Genomic DNA, 20,951 nt, shown 5'->3' with positions numbered 1-20,951 from the left:
GGGAAAATTTTGGTGATTTTCACTTTGACTTGATACTCAATACTAGTCAATTAAAAAAGGATGTCTTTCAAGCACCTTACAGGTTTCTATCTGTAACCTATATTTATCGGTTCTTCCCACCCCTTCTGCTATAGCCAAGATGGTAACTTTTATTGCATTGCATGAAGATACTTCACATCAGTTTGAACACACTTACATACTTACGTGGCAAGTGTCCATATGGAGGTGTGCAACTTTAAAAAGCAGTACCATAGGGTTTTCCAACATCCACAAATGGTTGAGTCGGAGCCAAACTTTGGAATAAAATCGCAGTAAAAAAAGCTGTTTTTCTTTTTCTTATTAGTGTCTTGTTTAATCTTCTGTTCCTCGATCCTACTTGCTTTTCTGACCCCGACAGCAGTGTGTTTTCTTCTAGCATGACAGCGATGGCTGTGCTATCATGCTATGAAAATGACTCCCAGCTTTCCTGACTTTATCATTAATACTAGAGCCCTTAATGTTGCTGATCTGGTATTTCGGTACACCATACTTGCTGTGGCTCAAGATGTTGTCGCACCTCTTTGTTTGTTTATGTGATTGTGCAGAAAATACATATATTTGGTACTTTGCCCTGAGTTCTGTTAAGTTAGCAGATTTGTGATGCGGAGAAAAAATATTCTCCAAATTCTGGAGTACAATGAACATACAGTGAAGTTCTAAGTGTTTGTTATTCAGTGTTATAAGTACATTATTGATATTACTCTAATGCATAATACACAATATGCAACGTAAACTAATATATATGCCTTATTTGTACTTGTCCACCTGCATTCTTGTTACGTTCAGGTGTAGGGTGTACATTATATATAGGTGTGAGAATAATAATGATGGTGACTGATAGGTACATTTCATTTCCCTTACTTAATATGCAATATTTCTTGCCACTAAACTGTATTATGTTCTCCATATGTGAACTATTCTGGTGTAGAATTCTGTTTTCTCTTCTATGTGATGGTGACTGCAGTGTTTGTACCTTGGTTGTGACTACAGGAATAGCTATACCCCAAAAACTGTGCAGCCTTCCTGTCCAGCTTTGAAGTTGTGCGTCTTTGCAAAAACAAATAGTCCAGACTGTTTAATTATAGTAAATATCATTTGAACATGTTGGTTTCTTGTTTAGTTTTGCTGCACTCACCTCTAATGTCTCAATTTTATATTTTTCTCTTGTCTGTTGTCCACCAGAGCCAAGAAGAAGACCAAGCCCTTGAACCTTAAGATCCACAGCAGTGTGGGCAGCTGTGAGAACCTGCCCACACAGCGCTCACCCCTCCACACTGAACGATCTCTGCGATCCTTCTTCTTCCCCTCTTTCATCCCTTCTACACCACCTGTTCATGCCGAAACACCCTCTGCAAGTAAGTGAACATCTTTTTTTTTAAATATCGCACACTGATTTTTTAAAATGAAATTACATTTTTCTTAATACTTTGAACGTATCCCTTTCATAATCTACTCTACTGCTACTCTGATTATTTAGTTCTCTGGCAATGTTTCATTCCTGGGATGTTGCTCTGCTTTTAGTTGGGTCAAGTCTCAGTTGGTTCATCAGTTTTTTGTCACTATGCCTTGCCACCTGCAGAAACCACTTGCTTTAACTGCTCTTACTTAACTGCTGAAAGTAATTATTTTTGTTAAAAAATGCTTTAGTACAGCTCTGCTGGTAAATGCAATAAATAGACAATCAGGTCGTGACAATAATGACCGGAGGTTGTGTGTTGCTGCACACTGGCAGCCTTATTGGCTGATACATTAAGACATTCTGCGGAAGCCATTAGATTGAGGAGATGGGGATGGGGGAAATGCAGGGAAACAAAGTAATGGAAGTCTTGTCAATGAAACGGGTGATGAATGGATAACACTCAGTGTTCGGAATCCATGCAAAACTTCACTAACTGGTATAAGGGACAAAGCTGTGCATACTTGTTGGTTGAGGCATGACATGGAATAATCACACATTTAGAAAAAGAAAAAAAGGAGGTGAAAGGTGAAATTGATATATGTGAATTTAATGGCATAGTCTCAAATGCTAATGCATTTAGTATGGCAAAACGGGTACAGATGTCCAAGGTTTGGACCAAAACGATCAGTTATTTAATAACATAAAAAGGACGAAGCTTGTAAAAATCTCTGGTTTAAGGAGGTTCATACTTGATTTCTGATAGAAAATTATTACCGGTAATAAAATATTAATAAGTATGTTATAAGGAAAAACAGTGATGTATGAATTATTATTTCTAATTCAGATTTGTTTTTCCATTAGCTTAATAAGAGATGGAAAACCTGGTGCCTCCATTGTGAGTTATTTACAGATATTTTAAGCCAGAGATGCTGGCTTATACCCACAGATAATATATAAAAGATGCAGTGTTTCTTTTTAAGTAAATAAGTAATTATCTCACCATGTTGAAGAGTAGGTTTGTCCTGATGATGATTCTAGTCAACTCATCATGCTACCTGAGCAACAGATCTGCTCTCACAGCACATCCTTTTATGCAGCTGGAGAACATTAAAGTGAGCATGCTGTAAACGACTGTGAATACCCACAATAAAAGTATCTTTTTTCACACTGTGCAAATCAGAACTTGCAACGTGAGCTTTAAGCTTGACCAAATAAGAAGTGGTGGCTTCTGTGAGGTGAGCACGGTTTGTAAAAACACAACATAAATCGATCAGAGAATGGATTTACTGTTTTATTCTCATTGAAAATACTTCTATATGTCCCCTCCCGTATGTGTCGTGGGAGTGCGAACTGAAAAACCACCAAACTGCATCGTCCAAGTTAACACGGTCTGCTCTAGGCTATAGCACAAATAAACTTCTTACGTAGATAAAGAGTTTTGGAGTTGGAGGAAGTACACATTGCCTTTTTTTATCCTGTTGTACTAGAAAGCATTATTAGACACGGTGGGTATCACAGCTTGGTTTGGAAACCTGCCTTTATACCCGCAATCCAAAATAAGCGCTCTACTGTGGACAAGTTTGAAGGAGTCGTACAGCTTCATACACCCTTAAGGCTCTTTGGGAGGAGTCATTGAGCTTGCTCGCTCTGAAATATCACCTGTGATTTCTCACTTTAATGTGAGCTATTTCCTTGAGGCGTGCTTTGCAGTTTTCCTCAGTACAGCTGACTGTTAGAAAGACTGTTTGTGCCGGTGTCAATTACACTAAATGCTGAAGGGCAACATCCAAGTTCTGTTTTTATGTGGAACTTTATTTATTTATTTACAACTCGAGCACTGACTGCAAAAGAAAAAAAGGGAGTACGTCTATCTGTGTTAAATTAACTGTAAGCTTTTACAAAATCTGCTTAATCTATTTTATCATATTGATAACCAGGTGGAAAAATGTACTTGTTTGATAAAATAACAAACAAAATTTTACACAATAGCTGACACAATGACCGGCATGGCAAAATTGTGCTTAACGAAAAAAGACAGCGTGAATCATCAGATCACTATTTGCTCATTGTGTTTCATTATAAATAACAGAGCAGAGAAAAAACAATGTTTACAAAGTTGCCCAGAGGAATAGTAGTTCAGCAATCTGTTTGTGTGTGTGAATGCTTGTGTGAGCATTTGGGCAAGTATGCAACTGCCAGGTCAGCCAGGCTAAACATCCATCCCGTGTCTATGTTTGGGTTTATGGTATCACAGCCATCTCATACGTCAGGGCCCTCCAGCCAGCAGTGTTATTACTTATCTTGCAAGTCGTTTGAATCAAAACATGCGGAGGAGCTACGAGACTGGCTGAGGTAACCAGGACCAAACACTGTCTGCCAGGGATGAGTCAGTGCCCAGTTGAAGCTGAGACGTCAGCAGTTTGTTTGGCTTTCCACCTTGAGAAGCTGGTTATGATTACAAATATAATTCCATTACAGTGGTGTATTTCGGCTCAGGCACTCCTTGGCACATTGTTAGGTTCTGGAGACAAGCTGCAGATAGTTTCTCATTTAATCTGCAGCTACTGGTTATTGTGTGTGTTGATCTTTATTCAATTTAAAATAATAAGTCTATTATTCTATCATATTATATCTATTAATCATCTGTCGCTTGCATTTTGACATTTCTACCATTCCTACTGGGTGATTCCAATCGATGCATCACATCTAAGGGAGGATATTTGTAAGCTGAGTTTTTAATGGAGCTATTTGAGTTAAAAAGCCCCAGTAAAAATAATACCATCATGCTATGCACTTCAAATGCACTGCACATGGTAAATCCACACTTGGCTGGGAAATTAAATGACTGTCCTAAATGCGATAAAATTGATTTATCTTACATGTACACGTTGGTGTATCGCATGCAGAACTGTGCAAAAATCTTCAGTCAGACCTAATTTCTTTATATTTTGCTTCCTAGGTGCTGGACTTTCCTTCTCATTTTTAGGAGGCCTTGAGCAATAGTTCTTCTGAAGGACCTTTTCTTCAGACATTGGCAGCTTTTTCATTTATTTTTAGTGTGGTCCTTGTACGTGTGCATTTTTAGAGAAATTTGTTTGAACTTAATTTTAGGATTTGTTTTTGTTTCCTAGCAGCCTGTCACAAAAGCACATAATAAACACATAATATGCTCTAGTTTCTTCAGTTGAATCTTGGAAAAATGCCAAAGATAACACAGTATTTTTGCACAAAAAGGTTGATTCCCAAAGAACTATTAGAAAAAATCGTGGCATCTCAGTATAGCATGTGGTATGTCCTTAACCGCCTAGGACCTGGTGTCCACATATGTGGACATCACATTTTGGGTTATTTAGACCAAAATACTGAATTTTGCTCTACAAGGGCCTGATATCCACTTACGAGGACATTATACTGCTACTGTTCTATCAAAATTTTAAATGAATATCCTCATATGTGGCTCTTATTTTTCTTAGAAACAAAAATCAGGTTAAAAAAAATCTGGTAATTCTTTGTTTTTACACTCATCGGGCCCCAATCAGCCCAAATATCAAAGAAAAATTTAAAATGCATGCTGTGGAAGAGTTCGGGTCTTAGGAGGTTAAAACACTTTTGGAAACTGACTAAGTGGAGGATAAAGAAGAAGTAAGAGGCCTAAAACATGATCTAGAGTAAATATACAGTATCTAAAAGTCACATAATAAAAAAAGGCAAAAATCTAGCAAGGAGGGAGTATAATAGTGTGAGTCTACCACCATCGGTTGAGGCTCTGTAATGGTTTGTGCCTGAATTTCAGCCAGCGGTGCTGAGATCTCATCAAAGTTTATGGGACTATAAACACAGAAAAGTACCATCATATTTTCTCCTGCCATGCAATAACATCTGGAAAGCATCTGATTGGCAGCGGCTTCATTTTTTTTAGCATGACAAGGATCCCAAACAGACTGCCAATACAGTAATAGCATACCTAGTCAGACAAACACACAATGGAACACTATCAGTCATGGACTGGCCTCCTCACAGCCTGGACATCAACACTGAAGCAATGTGGGATCACCTTGACAGAGAACAGAACAAAAGGCAGCCAACATGCAAAGAATAGCTTTGTAGAAGCCTGGAGAACTAGTCCCGAAGACGACTTAAAGAAATTACAAACCGGCTTACCTAAGAGAGTTCAGGCTTTGTTGAAGAATTAAATAATGACATTCAAGCTTTTTTTAATTGTGCAAACTGTTTTTGCCTTATATACTGTATTTATATTTATGTAAAACATAAAGAAATGAGGGATGGCTTGATACTGCACAGTACTCTAAGAGGAGCTATTTTGACTCATCAGAGCATGAATATGGCAGGTGAAATGTTTTTTTTTAAAGCAGTCGGGTTTTAGTAACTGAGTCAGAAAGCAATGCCAACATGGTCATTATTAGGACTCTGGAATTGGCTCACCTAAATGGAAGGCACTCATCATTTATAGTATTAATCACAGCTGTGCTTTTCATGCTATGGTATGCCAAAATGTCTGCTGTGAAAAAGCTCTATTAGCGCATAAACTCCTTTAACCTCACATTATCGCCAGGATAGCTGAACTGCCAACATAACAAACAGCTGTGAAAGTGTAATGTTGCTTCTTTGGACCCGGAGAACACAGTGTAAGTGTGATTGCTGGTTTAAAGAACTTTATTTTTTTTATCTTGTTGCAGAAAGTTTTCCTGATGGGGAAAAAAAAAAGATAAAAGTCTGCTTTATTTTTCATTTGAAGTTGTATTGTGATGGGTTCTTTTCATTATCCAGTGAGGTAAATTGCTCTCTATAATGATTTGATGATGAACTAGTTTATCCCGTTCGAAATTATGTCTAATTACTGAAAAGCAAGTGGCTCTTGCCAAGCAAACATTTGTGCCCAGGTTTCTGCAACTTCATTATCCACCGATGCCCCTTCAAAAAAACAGAGAAACAAGAAAAAAAGGGGAAAATTCTTGCTTCTAAAAAGTGAAACTATTTACTGACGTTTTGACACGTACACCACATATAACCAAACACCTACACGCAATAAACATTAGAATGGCTATGCCAGTGAGAGTTCATTTTCTTGAGCTCTCGTTCTCGCTCCAGGTGGTATGATAAGTCATTGTTTGTCCAATCTGAAAAGTTATGATAGCCACAGAGGGACATTTTTGTATGGGCAGCTCACCTCTAGTGCCTCAGGCTGTTTTGAGTTCACACAGTTGGCTTAGATAGACTCCCTAGCTTGTGATGATGCCTTGTGTCCACTTGAAGATCCAGTACAAGCGCTGGCAACGGACCAAAACACACGCCTGCTGCAAAACTGATGTGTGTATTTGTGCGTGAGTAAGATAGAACGAGAGAGGGAGGGATGGAGAGTGTGGGAGTCTGAGAGTGTGTGCTTGTGGATATAAATGGCTTAAATGTTCATGTGCTTGGTACACAACTCACTCTTTTTAATTCTACATGTTTGCCAGTGACGTCACCCACTCTGCCTAACCTTGCATAGATGCTTTGCAGTTGCGTGTTGCGTCACAGATCTCCTAGCAACCAAATGTGGTACCACAATGGAGGTCCCTTTGAGAATTGGCAAATAGATAAGGGCTCTAAATAACCACTGAAATTAAAACAGCGTGAGGAAAACTGGCTATCTAAGAAGAACGGTTTAGTCGGTCTCAGTTCAGTATTCTAGGAAAGATACACAGCTATTAGTACATAAAACTGAAAAGACTGTTGACATGATGACTCAGGCTTGGAGAGTCATCACTTTGTTGCTTTGTGGCTAGTAAAACTTACTAAACCACATTTTTATAACAATTGTTCTTATTCTTGATCAAAACCACAAAATCAGAATACTTTAATAAAAAAAATAAATACAGCATTGAAAGAAGGTAGAGTAGTGCACTGTCCTTTGCCCTAATACATATTTGTTTCCCTGACTGCAATTTTTTTTTTTTTTGCATGTGTATGTTCTCTTTGACAGTCTGCAGACATGCAAGGTTAACTGGCAATTCTAAAATTTGCTGTAAGTGTGGATGTGTATCTGTTTTTGGCCTCTCAACCAATGCTCCCCTACTGTTTGTTGTTATTTGTTTGTTTGTTGTTTAAGACTATATAATAACTTTTCATTTAATTGTCTTGTCCTGTACCATCAGACTACTAAGTAAAAACTGCTTTCCAGACTGTAAAAGTTTGTTAGCAGGACCTAATTTACTTTCAATCTGGCTTAAAACTTTCTCATCGAGGTCTTACCCCGAAACTCTGAAGATGGGTCCATAAACACTGGTTAGTTAGTGTCAGACTGATCCTTGCTTTATATTAGCTCAAAGGTGTTAGAAAGAAATGCCACAAGTCAGAGGAGTCTTTCTTAACACTGTGTGTACAAAAGATCCCACTGACAGCTCAGCTAATCTAAACAAAATGGTTTAATAGACAACTAGCCAGCAGGATAATGTAACAAAAACAACCGATTTTGAGAAATTGACAAAAGCCTCTAAAGTTATCCTAAGTTACAGAGTGATATGTGCACCACAGAAGCATTCCCCTAATTTACTTTGTTTATTCAGTTTTATATAAGATGGAGTGGCACGTGGGGGGGCATAAGGGCTCACTTTGCTCAGCAAATTTTTGTATTTACTCCAATAAATAGCTGTTGCTGTCAGTGTTTTCCAAAAGCAATGGGCCTTAACATGTGTGCATAGGGACATAAGGTGGAACCTGAAAGCCTTTTGTTGGCTAAGATTTGCCTCACTACTAAAACATGCTGTGCCTGTTGGTTGGGTTGCTTGTCTGCATGCTCCAAGAAGCTCGAGTTCTCCAACTGAGGAAGTCTTTACCGAGCCATAAGACCTCCAGGCATCATCTGTTCTCCCATCCCTCCTCCCTCTGCCTCACTGGCATGCTTAAACCGGCAATCTTAAAAGACTCCCACCATCTATAAGGCAGTGTTGAGATACTTGTTTCATTCAAGATAATTGCTGTTTTTCCAGCGTTGTGATTGCTATTGTCAGTGTATCACAGCTTTTGTGCATGTGCATATATGCTATTTGCAGTTATGTATCTATGTGTTCTTGTTTATCAAAGATGTTAACACACACACTCATATTCGATTAGATTAGATTAGATAGAACTTTATTAATCCCTCGGGTGGGTTCCTCTGGGAAATTCGATTTCCAAAAAAGCACAGCACCGACAGAAGTTACAGAGTTACAGAATATTATATATATATATATATATATATATATAATACACACACACACACACACACACACACACACACACACACACACACACACACACACACACACACACACACACACATATATATATATATATATATATATATATATATATATATATATATATATATATATATATATATATATATATATATATATATATAAATACAGAGACAATATAAATAAAATATACGAAGGGGATAAATAGAATAAATAGGAATAAAAATAAAAATACAAGTGAATTGCACATTTCAAGTATTGAGTCTATTGCACTGTTGACTATTTACAAAAGTATTGCACAAAAGGTATTGCACAGTGAGGTGAAGAGGCACTACAGCTTAGTTGTTCCCCCCTCCTTTGTCCTCCTGTTTCCCCTCCCTCTCCCCTCCAGGGAGGAGTTAAACAGTCTGATGGCGTGTGGGACAAAGGAGTTTTTAAGTCTGTTAGTTCTTGTCTTTGGGAGAAGCAACCTGTCACTGAACAGACTCTTCTGGTTGTTAATGGCCGTGTGCAGAGGATGTCTGGCATTGTCCATAATGTCCATCATATATATATATATGTATATTTGCAAAGAAAAAAAAAGCCAGATCGGCGTGTTGCTGTTGTCATAGCAACTGTGCAACCTTGCTTTTCTCCTGTTCCTCGTTTTTTGTTTTTTTTTGTCACATGGGAATAGAAAAGGAAAAAAAAATATCACCCCTTCCTTCATTTATGTCTTGTGCTATTCCACAAACAAATACAATACTTTGTTCAACTGTGTAATTTTTGGGGAACAATAAGAATAATAAGATGGAGTGTGCAACATGTCACTCCTATAACACTAATGTACAATAATGCAGCACATTATGCAGCAAACACCCACACAGTTTTACAGTCCCGTTGACTTTTTCTGCTGCTCTGCCCAGTCCGTTGTATGTATACCCTCATGTCAGACCCTTATCTTGTTAAACATGCTTCACATTCTCATAGAAACTGTCTGTTCTAATGGTGTGTTCTGCTGTATTTGTTTGGTATTCCAGACGTAAGCTATTGATTATCTCTTGATTGTACTGTGCCAGTTATGTGTGCCGTTGATTGCATTCAACCATTTGATTGAAGCTTTTATCCAAACTGCCAAAGTGCTGCAATCTGTCCATTGAGCTCTTCGACCTTGATAATTCTGAAAATGATGAGAGTAGGTGTGGGTGAGATGATTTGGTAATAGCATTGACAATGAGAATGATTAGAATTTGTGTCTGATTTTTTTTTCATGTTGTTTGTGTTCTGTGTTTTTCAATTGTCGCTCGCTTCACTTTTCTCTCCTCTACCCGCAGTACAAATTTCTTCTCTATGGAGAATAGTGTTTAGCGTTCAGTCAATCAGGTAGAGAGGCATCTCAGTCTAACGTCAAATAAACTATATTTGGCTGTAAGTAGGCTCCTAGACTTGAGCAGTCTCTTTATCTCTGCACACATGCACACACCCGCCCCATCTGTTTAACCCACGGACAAAGAGAAACGCGTATCCCTGCGATTCTGTGTAGTTAGATTTTTCTTTTTAACTTTCATAAAAATAGACACACACATACACATCGGCTCTCTCTCTCTCACACACACACACATGCTCAACCCCATGGCCTGACGCGTGTCATATGACAAGCAAGTGGAGGAGGGGGACGGAAGGCCTCAGCTTAATTAGGCTGAGGCCAATAAGAGAAGATGGAGGAGGACACTGTTGTCTGGCGCCTTGGGGTTTGTCAGCTCCTGGAGGCTCATCTGTCACACACACAAGCACACACAAGCAAACACTTAGAAAGAATGGACCCTAGTTTATATTTCTATGATGGTTTTGGATTTTTCAAAGTTTTGATAGTTTCGGCAGGTGACTAGATGTCACCCATGTGTGACCACGTACGCAGACATGTGCTCTTTTACCCCTGTCAAATTGCTTCAACTTTGTTGTTCCTCCCCGGACTGTTAAACCGATATGGTGGCACCTCCGCAGATGCTCAATTTCAGTTTTTAATTAGTTTAATTTTCTGTTTACTGATCAAATGTTCTGTTTGTGTGTGAGTCTTTAAAACTCCACTGCATTTATTTCACCTTCATTCGTAGTGAGATAACACGACTACTTCTAAGTGTAACAAATGCGTGTTTAGTTGTGACATTAGACCAGGACAAAAACTGTAATGCTGAAACAAACTTTAGGTTATTACGACCTGGATCATTAGGACATTGTAACTGCAGCAGGGGAGTAGTGTTGCAGATAATGGTTCTCAGGCATGGTGCAAGTTAGTACACTTAATGGTATAGCAAGTTCTTATGGAGCAATACAAGAGCAGCTGATATATTTGATATATAACAGTACAGTCAAGCAACCTCATATTGTCGTATGAAAGAAGCCAGACAAGTGATAGCAGCCACACAACGACCTCATGCTGCACATGCCACCTGTCGATTCCACCCAGCAGCAGGGGTCAGTAAAGCTGTTTACCTTGTTAAAGAGATGAAGGTGTGTACCCAACCACCTGTAGTTCATTGCTGAGGCTCATGTCATGTTTATTCCATGTATTTCTTAACATAAAAAACAAAAATGAATATAAGAGTCAAGCTTTTCCACTGATTTTTGTGTAATTAAAGATTTTGTTGAATTTGAAGCAGCACCAACAGGGCATCTGCCTTTAAAATGATCAGCTTCTGAACAGTAAAAGGGGGGCTGTTATCATGAGACAGTTCCTGTGGATTTCAAGCTAATGTAGTTCATCTGTATCTAATATATACCTAATTTTATCACAATCAAATGTGAAACTGAAAAATTAAAACATTAGTAGACACAAGCCAACTGCACCAGCTTGTTGAGGGCAAAGCATATTCGAAACAGAATATTCTGTCATGTCTTAAGCTTATGCTTTTACTTGACTGCCTTCATTGTGTTCTCTTGACATAAATGCTCATTACCTGCTCTTGTAGGAGTCCCAGGATCATAGAAGATTTTTGTTAAAGAAAATCATCGCTGTTAAAACCACACACAAACCTCTCTGGTCCCACCACTGACAAGCCCAATCATCTGCCAGTTGCCAACAAAGGGGACAAGAAGCAGATGATGTCAGTTCCCTTTATATTGAGTTATCAGGTTGATTGAGTGTAATTGAGCAATGCATCGGAGTGTGGAGAGAAGACACCAAGCCCCTGGAGAGAGTGGAGGAGGAGTGGAGGAAGGGTGTTTCAGGAACCAGGAAATGCTCAAGGCACCAGGGCCATGACATTAGCACTGTCGACAGCTGCTGATTACTTGCTGCCTTGTAATGAATTAATAGAACTGACTGTGCCTTTCAACAGATGAAAAAAATAAGATTCCTTATCTTTCTTACTTGCAGTTATTAAAACTTCAAACACCAGTCGCTCGTGCTGAAAAAGTGTTACTAAAAGTACATTAGGCCATTTAGAAACTTGTGTGATAAACGCCTTGTTCGAGTAACAAAAATCTAAGAAAATTGTTAATGTACTTAAAGAAAACCTAGTAATTTAGTAAATATAAATCATTATAAAAAATAACATAATATAAAACTTTCTTCTTCTTTTTACTTTAATTTGCTTCAATGCCAATGACTTGGGTATCAGGCTTATGCCAATATGTTTAAACCCTTACTAGATTTGAATGGATAAGGACAGAGTTTTGTAAAACTCCATGTGGATGCCTTAATGTTAGAAATTTGATCACCACCACGTTGGTTTTATTTAAGCCAAAAGTGACCGTATTTGACTGAGATGGTGTAGGGCTATGTTATCCGCTAATGCTAGCAAGTGTTATTAGCAAGACTGGATGAACTTAGCTATATAGTAGATACCCAAATCTTTATGAAACTATAAATACTATGTGTATTCTGGTAGTCAGTTGAGCATAAAAAGTTGAGCATTGAAACTATAAATAGTATAAAAGATGGAAGTGCTTTGAAACTCGCATTCATCGTGCTCTGGTGGCACAAGCATTTGCAGTTGTGCAAAAGTTTCTGGGAGTCATTTTAAATAAAACTGTGTATACTGACAATCTCAAAATACTGCATATATACAGTTGTGGTGTTTTCATGAAACAAATTTATTCTCCCAATGTGGGACATGTACATTTGTGACACATTATGACAGATTTCTGTTTATAATTGCTGAATTATTAGAGCCAAGTGTGAAAATAATATTGAAAATTAGAAATAATTATTAGAAATGCATCTTTCTATCTGCAGCCTGCTCCTTATTGTCAGCTTTAGACTGCTCTAGCTAGCATTCCTATCATAACATACATAACATCTTTAATAAAAAAAAATAGACTCTTCTGAGAAATATGTAAGTGTTATAATGGCTTTTTTGATATGTTTTCCTCTTAATTTTTTTGGTAAAAGTGTAACTGAAAATTACCTGTGGACTTGTGGTAGTGCAGTTTCTGCAGAAATTGAAATAACACCCAAAAATGAGCTTTTATTATGGGTTTTTCCACCATGACCCTTGACTATGTCAGCATTTTTCAGCATTGTTCTTTTCTTACTGAATTATTGCAGCCAGCACATCTTTAGAGTGTGATATCATCTCAATGCATATCTACCACATCCAGCCGCCTTCACAGGCAATTCAGTGTTGGATGCTGTTTTCACCTGGTATTAAGAGGTGGCTTATGAATGAATCGGGCTGCTCAGTTACTGAAAGCACTAATGGACCATGTGAAAGGTTTTCGTGGTAAAAATCTTTTTTAAGCCAGAATTCTTTATAATAGATTACAGATAACACTAAAGTAGCTTGGCTATCAAGGGATATCTACAGCAAACAATTCAAACAGGTGGTACTGATTCAGCTTATTCTGTTTTCATCCCAAAAGGTTGCAACGGGCATTAGAGAGAAGTTTTTTATTATGTATTACATTGTGTAGTCTCGCTCGTTTCATACAATACTTATTATTTATACCTATTCATATACTCATCTGTTTATTTACTTTACCTGCCTACATAGATACCAATCGAGCTTAAAGTGGGAATCACCAGAGACTCCACAATATGGTTTTATCATTAATGCACAATAAAATATTATTGCAGTTTAAAATTTTTTGCAATATACTAAGTATTGAAATAACATATATTGCAATTTATTGCTTTTTCAATTGGAAATTGTATCTCCAAAAGCAGACTTTGTCAGTACCTGTTTTATCAGTCTATCAAACAGACCAACTGAATAACGCTGTTGATAAAACGTGTCATAAATTTGGCATGCACCTGACAAACTAAAGTGTTTGCATTAGTCTAGTCTAATTTCACTGAATGCAGACCTGTGGAGGCACTGCTGGAGGATGTCGAGGAGCATTCAGATGCCTGTGAAGCTAAGGAGGAACTGTATCAGCAATGGTTTCTGATCAATGAAGCAATTATTGCTGCTTCTCAGTCTGAGAAGGATTATAAAACCAAGCAATTTGAAGTCCACCCCTCTACAAGAGATTATTCACACATGGAAAACATTCAAGACAGTTAAAAATCTCAGCACAGTGCAGTACAGATGCTAAGATTGTTACAGGGGGATCAGTTCTGGTTGTGATTCTACTGGTTTATTTTTAATCATCAGTATGTTTTAATCTATTACAACAATTTCAAGTTTGCGGTAATACTGTTTCATGTGGTTACAGCTGTTATATACTTAGTACAGTCGGCCATCAATTAAAAGGAGCTAAGAGTGTTGGATATGGAGAGCATGCCTTGGCCACAAACCTTTGTTTTCCATAAACAACGGGAAAAAGTAATATGCTAAAATATAACACAAAGTGCATCAGAGCAATGTGCTGATCATTACAATCTGCTTGCTATTCCCTGGGGATATCTATCCATCTCCTGGACCGCTTAAGAATAAGCTATTGGAGAAGAGGGAGCACAAATGGAGCGGCCGCCGTATAACCTGGCTCACCTGTGTGGTGTTGACTTGATTAACTCTGTGGCAGGACTGGAGGTGGCCTTTGAGGATGAAGAATTTCCAGTGAAAAGCAGCCACTCAAAAATAAGGAGGTCAGCACGGTGTCAAACAGTGTTCAAATGCCAATTGCAGACTCCAGTGAATTTGAAGATGATGTTAAAACATCATTGTTCAACTTTTTCTGGTTTCAGAAGTCAAGATTCAAAGCCAGCTCCAGGCATCAGTAAACCATGGACTGTTAATACTGCTAGTAGAAAAATTTTCCAAAGTTATTTGCGGCTCTAAAGCTAAGCCGCAGGATCTTTCAGGAAGAATCTGAATATAACTAGCATAAAGTGTAAAAGTGGGGGAGTTTATCATCCCCAGCCCCTATTTGGACTTCCTATGTTTATATGAGACCTGGATTAATGAAAATAGCGCCAGTGCTGCAATAAATGTGGCTGGTTACAACAGCTACAGGAGAGAGAAAGGAGTTGCAAGGAAAAGCCCGATTTCTTTAATTAAAAAAAAAAAAGGAGAAGGCAACTCAAAGTAAAATTGGGATCAGTTAAATAAAATGACAGGATGATATTGTCAAGAAAAAAACCCTTCAAAATTCAAATAAATGGAAACTTAATACATAGTTTGGTAAAAGTAATGCAGTCTATTAACCTCTATTTCAGTAGCCACGATTGTTCAGGGATTTTCAGTCAGTGACATCAGTATGCGCTCAGATCAAACAGACTTTAAATTTGGGTATTTTTCAGGATTAGAGGTTCTCAAAATTATTAAATTATTGCAACGTTCCAGAGTTAGTGATGTTTTTTGGTATAGGCACAATAATGATGAAGGATCTGAGAGACACAGGTATTTGGAAATCAGTTGTTGTTACACCCATACACAAAGATGGTGCCCCATCAGCATTCTGCCTGTTTTTAAATTGTCTGGAAAACTGGTAGAACAATCAGATTATCATTTATTTACACAGCTGTTCTTCTGCTTTGAATCCAGGTTTTCCTGCTAATTATCCACTGATACAATAAGGTTTTCCTTTTTTATGGAAAAAGTGAGATCCTTATTAGACTAAGGAGGTTTTGTAGAAACTAGTTTTCATTTAATACTCACTGCATATTTCTTGAGCTGATTTAAAGTTTGCTTTGGTGTCCTTGGCTATTGTTATCATATGATGGTGGTGTGGGAGATTTGACTTTGTAAATGCGATGTGTCACATCCATCGTCTTTGTCTCGTCCCTGTTAAAGCACGGATGGTGCTTCCTTGGCTTTCTCCAATCTATAATATTGTTTTACCAACTTCATCCAGCACATTGTCACCTCTGCTAACCTTAATAGAAAAAAGTTAACAGTGCCATCCGGTGGACTTTAATTGATTTTATTAATCTATGGTGTAGTGGTTTAAATACTATATTTATCCTAACAAGCGAACACCCCCCAGGAAGAGACACAAATTTATTTGGGATTGTGTCATTAAGAGCATCCATTGTAAAACTCTGTTAAATCAAACATGCATCACTACCTGCTGTGATAACCCCTTGTGAATAAGGGAGCAGCCAAGAGTAGCATTCTGTAGCATTTGTACTAACAAATTGTATTTGCAATTTATATAATAAGATATGGATTTTTTTGTGTCAGTATATCGATAAGATATTGCCATGCAAAATATCATGACGCTATACTCTATTGATTTTTTCCCTCTGCCTCTACTACCTACCTACCTACTCTATCTTGATAACAAGGACAGCATTTTGTTAAACCTGACTCTCTACAGCTAATTAAAGCTGACACCAAAATATCAGTTTGTTGCTACAAAAACAGTCTATTCCTTGAAATGCCATACATGCTAAATGTGATACACAATACCAGACATTTAGTCAATTCTGAAAGACATACTGACAGACTTAAAAAAGTAAAAACCATGCCTCTGCCCTCTCCTTTCCACTCTATCTCCAGACACTCTCTCAGTGCCTCGCTGGTCCCCACAGATTCCCCGACGAGATCTGGGAAACTCAATAAAACACAGGTAGGCCTAAAGGAAAATATGTGGGTGAGTGTGGATGAGGTTCCTTCTGTGCATATGCTCACATCTGTGATAGAATGGCAGTCCAATTAAAAAGGGCTTCTTGTGTAACTTACTCAGTTTTCTTTCTCACTCTCACCCTGCTTGACTCCAAGCAGGGTGCTTATGATCTAAAAAGTAAAACAATAGCTACAGTATTAGTTGGAGGATTTTAGCAACCTCGAGATCGTGGGTGTTTTTCCTGTTGAAAGTCTGTGAGGTGGAAAGAGGAGCTCTAAGCATCTTTATACGGAGCCAAACTGAGCACAAATGTAATGTATATAGCTGTTATTTGAAGATTAAGGTGATTAATGGTTTTAAGAAATACCATTATTCCATCCAGCAGCCTCCTTGATGTCAGTTTGCAGTTTTCAGAAGTGTGCCCTTGATCATATTGTTGGCATGTTATGATAAATGTATTTAGGAAAGTAGTGAATAACCCACCACTTTAGAGCCTCTCCTGTGCTGAAAGATAAATTTTTTTAAGCAGAATCGGCTCTTAATTTCATATTATCACTCATAGTTGACAGCCTACTAAAGAAATCAGTCAGGTGGAGTTGGTTGGAGTAAGTTGTGCCTTTCAGTTGATGAAAAAGATTGGCATAATAAAGAGATTTTGATTCTGTCAGACTACATTAGTCACCTGCCATTAGCCAGCCACACTGCTGGCATTGCATCAGCCAATAGTCACATATGTGCTCAGACCACTTAGTGTGTGAAGGGAATTGGTTGTTGGTACCAAAGTACATTGTGGATTTGTTTATTGTAGAAGAGACTGTGTTGGAATCCTCAGCAGCGACACAGGCCTGTGAACCCCCGTTACTCAAACTGATTGTTATATTGATGTAAAAACCATACAGCCTATTCGTTCGCACAGTGTTACTGGAAGATGAAAATGAAATGGCCACAAATTAAATCAGGAGGTGAGGGAGATTAGGAAGGTAAACACTTTCAGAGGAGTAGCTTCTTCAGGCATCTATTATCCTTGCAGAAAGGTTAGGCAGGGAATGAGATATGTTTGCCAAAAGCCTTCTGTCAGAATGAGAGAACGTTATGAAAGGCAAAAGGTCAGAACCCGTGTTCCTCTCATTGTAATCCTCAGCTCCTTCATGTCATATAGATGTGCAACAAGTGAAAAATCGATGCCCTTTTTCGGAATCTCACTTTCTCTTCTTTTGGCTTGTAGGTTTTCCACGAAATACTGGATGTCCCAGACATGCATAGTATGTGGAAAGGGAATGTTGTTTGGACTGAAATGTAAAAACTGCAAGTAGGTATCAGTACTGGTCAGTGCTGAGTACCCATTGTTGTCATTGTCCACATTAGTAATTAATATCTAATCGCACACATTCGCTTATATTCCTGTCATTACTTTGTTTAATTAGTGTGCCATCCCGCTTGTTTTTCAATTATATCTCTTTGTCTCTTTTGATTGTTTTTCGACATGACACACATCAGTGACCCCTTTTGTTTTCAGCTTGCTTGAATAAATTTCCAATTTGCATCTGTCTCTTTTTCCACCCACTTTGCATAGATGTTATTGCTGTGTAATAAACACCACATAACAACAAAACACACACTAATCAAGTTTCTGTTTCGTGCATACTCAGGCTGAAGTGCCACAACAAATGCACCAAAGAAGCCCCACCTTGCCATTTACTGATCATTCAGCGAGGCGGACGGGAATCCCTCAAAGGTATTTTTTGATGTAATTTCCAATGTTGATATTATGTTTATACAAAATTGACGGACTTTCACATTTTGTTGATCATTGATCAAAAACCACTGATCAATGGTAATGAGTACCATTTAAAGAGAGTTGTCAGCATTGTAAGATGGCGAAAGCGTTCCAGGTTTGAGCGTGGAGTCAAGGAGGCCATTTATGTGAAAAGGGAACGGCCATCTCTGAATCCAGGAGGGGGCCTAAGGGTACATCTTTTGCCATCTTACAATGCTGTGATTGCAGCCATTCCCCAACTCTCTGTGAATGGTACTCATGGCCATTGATCAATGGGCTTTGATCAGTAGTTGTTGATCAATGGCCATGAGAATTTGCATATTAATGATCAAGGAACTGACTTTACAGCCCATTGTTGTAAAGTCAGTCACTTGGATGAGTGACGAAACATTTGTCCCACTGAAAACGTGACGTCCAGATGAACAGAATCAACCTTTTGGGATTTACTTATCTGGATGATTGAGCATGCATCAAGACGTTATTTTACACTTGTTGACTATTAGTTTTTATTTTATTATGTTTAACAGATAATTAAGCAATAAATAAATGGTTAACAAGACTTCTAAAACCGTTGTGTGAGAGTACGGGAGGCCTAACTATTAGCCAGCTCAGCCAGGATTAATGCCTTTGTCAAGCCTTGTGAAGCTATCTAGCTCTCATTTGTTTTAGGCAACCCAAAGGCATGGCTCTACAGCTCTTGTGATTAACTAAATTTGGACATATCTGATTCCACTGAGCAAATGAAGTTATATTTTTTTTCAGCTTTCATTTGTAAAAGTGAAACTGCTTCTGCAGGTATAGGCTATCTCCTGATTAATTAAGCCATATAGGTTTGACAAATGTGCATCATAAGCTGTTTATACTGACACAGAAATTCCTATTATCTGCAATGAGAATTAAGATTCTTTTTTTCTTTTGTCCTCTCTCTGCCTTCCTTCTTCTCAAAATAAGATCATCAAGGAACAACTCAAGGTAAAGAGCATTAATTAGATGTCTTCTCTGCCTTCGTAAGAGAAAATGACAGTTTATTAATGACATAGTTTGCTCAAGGAAATTTGTTTTAACAGTGTGTGTGTGTGTGTGTGTGTGTGTGTGTGTGTGTGTGTGTGTGTGTGTGTGTGTGTGTGTGTGTGTGTGATAAAAGATGGATGGTGTTAAAGGAGAGGCAGTTTGTTCATTTTTTTCACATTAAAAGCTGTGTCTGATAAAGAATTTGTCTAATTTTCCTAAAGCTGTTAGGCAATTATTGTTTAATGTCAATCTCCCGTAGTGCTTCATTGTTCCTTTATGCTTTTTTCTTTCTGCAGTAGCTCGTCTGGTACGGACTGAATCAGTGCCATGTGACATCAACAACCCGCTCAGGTACACAGACCTGCACATCAGTCAGACGCTCCCCAAAACCAACAAAATCAACAAGGTAAGGGTAAAAAATAAACCGTGTATTACAATCTGCGTATTTCTTGTCCTACATATCGCTTTCATTTATTTTTGGGAGCTTTGTGAGTCATTGTGTATTTGGAATCAGGAAACCATACGAAAATATCTTCAGCAATATTGATGTTTACACAGATGGATTTGTTTTCCTACACTGGATATTTTACAGCCAGCACATCTATCAAATTCAGCTCAGTTCCAGAGAAAAAAGTTTATCACTAAATTCCCATGGTGGTAACACCATGCTGGAAAGACTGTGAAACAAACACGCTTGTTAGGAAATAATGGGCAGGTGTGAACATGTGAGTAAGCCACAGCTTTTATGTATGCCTTTGTCTAACAGTTTGAGGTTTTCAGAAACTGGAGTGTGTTAGTTTTGTCAACACACATATTTTTTGTGTTTCTCATGGATTCACTTTTCCAAAACTCAAATCTTGGTTATAAACTTTGAAATATTCTTAAGTAAAGTAAAATGGTGGTATCACTAAATTCTGTTAATTTCTTCAGATGTGATAAATGTAATTTAAAGTTTATTAGGAACAATTATCTTGTGGAGTGATTATAATTAAAAAATAACCATTTAACCCCTGGATTTTATTTCATGTTCGTATCATAATTACTTAAAGAATTAGAAACTAAATTCATTTAGTTTTCTTGTGTTTGTATGTTTCTTTCAAATTGCAAATTCAAACTGTGGTTCTATCATAATTTAAATTAATGACGTTAGGTATCAAAATATATGGCAGTGCACAATCTGCTGTGCACCAGTTGAGCTGCACATACCACATTGATACTATCTTTACTTTTTAATATAATTTTTCAGAGTTAATCTTTTTCTGCAGGAGATGATGATATCTTCCTAAAATCTAACTTGCATTTGATTGATTGTTATATTGCTTATACAATAGACTTTGATCATTTGTTACAAACTACAGATGCTCTGATTTATTTTTCTTTTTGTTTTTACAAAGTATTCCCTAACTCTTCAGGTTGCTTTACCACCTTCCAGGCAGCCATTGATTTCTCTCTATCCAGTGCGCTTTCAAAATCAAGTAGCAGAAATTATATAAATTTGCTTGAGGAAGATGATCCATCATATTGAAAAGCCTAATTTTTGTCTGGTGTTTTCTCT

General features: G+C 37.8%; 1 protein-coding gene across 3 annotated transcripts in view; it reads left to right on the top strand.

Moving 5' to 3' along the window:
* Nucleotides 1-20,951, top strand: part of ksr2 (kinase suppressor of ras 2) — a 125,236-nt gene that overhangs the window by 59,354 nt on the left and 44,931 nt on the right. For all 3 annotated transcript variants that reach the window (XM_085476193.1, XM_085476194.1, XM_085476192.1), the window contains 6 exons: nucleotides 1,222-1,394; nucleotides 16,542-16,611; nucleotides 17,834-17,917; nucleotides 18,258-18,343; nucleotides 19,337-19,357; nucleotides 19,693-19,802. In XM_085476193.1, coding sequence (XP_085332319.1) covers nucleotides 1,222-1,394; nucleotides 16,542-16,611; nucleotides 17,834-17,917; nucleotides 18,258-18,343; nucleotides 19,337-19,357; nucleotides 19,693-19,802 — 544 coding nt within the window. The remainder of the gene's footprint in view (nucleotides 1-1,221; nucleotides 1,395-16,541; nucleotides 16,612-17,833; nucleotides 17,918-18,257; nucleotides 18,344-19,336; nucleotides 19,358-19,692; nucleotides 19,803-20,951) is intronic.

The sequence above is a fragment of the Copadichromis virginalis genome, linkage group LG12 (genome assembly GCF_057382275.1).
Source record: "Copadichromis virginalis isolate Kocher_CV1m ecotype Utaka linkage group LG12, C_Virginalis_male_GT1.1, whole genome shotgun sequence".
Classification (NCBI taxonomy): Eukaryota; Metazoa; Chordata; class Actinopteri; order Cichliformes; family Cichlidae; genus Copadichromis; species Copadichromis virginalis.
The sequence above is the reverse complement of the archived record's forward strand: the minus strand, read 5'-3'. Positions and strand labels throughout refer to the sequence as shown.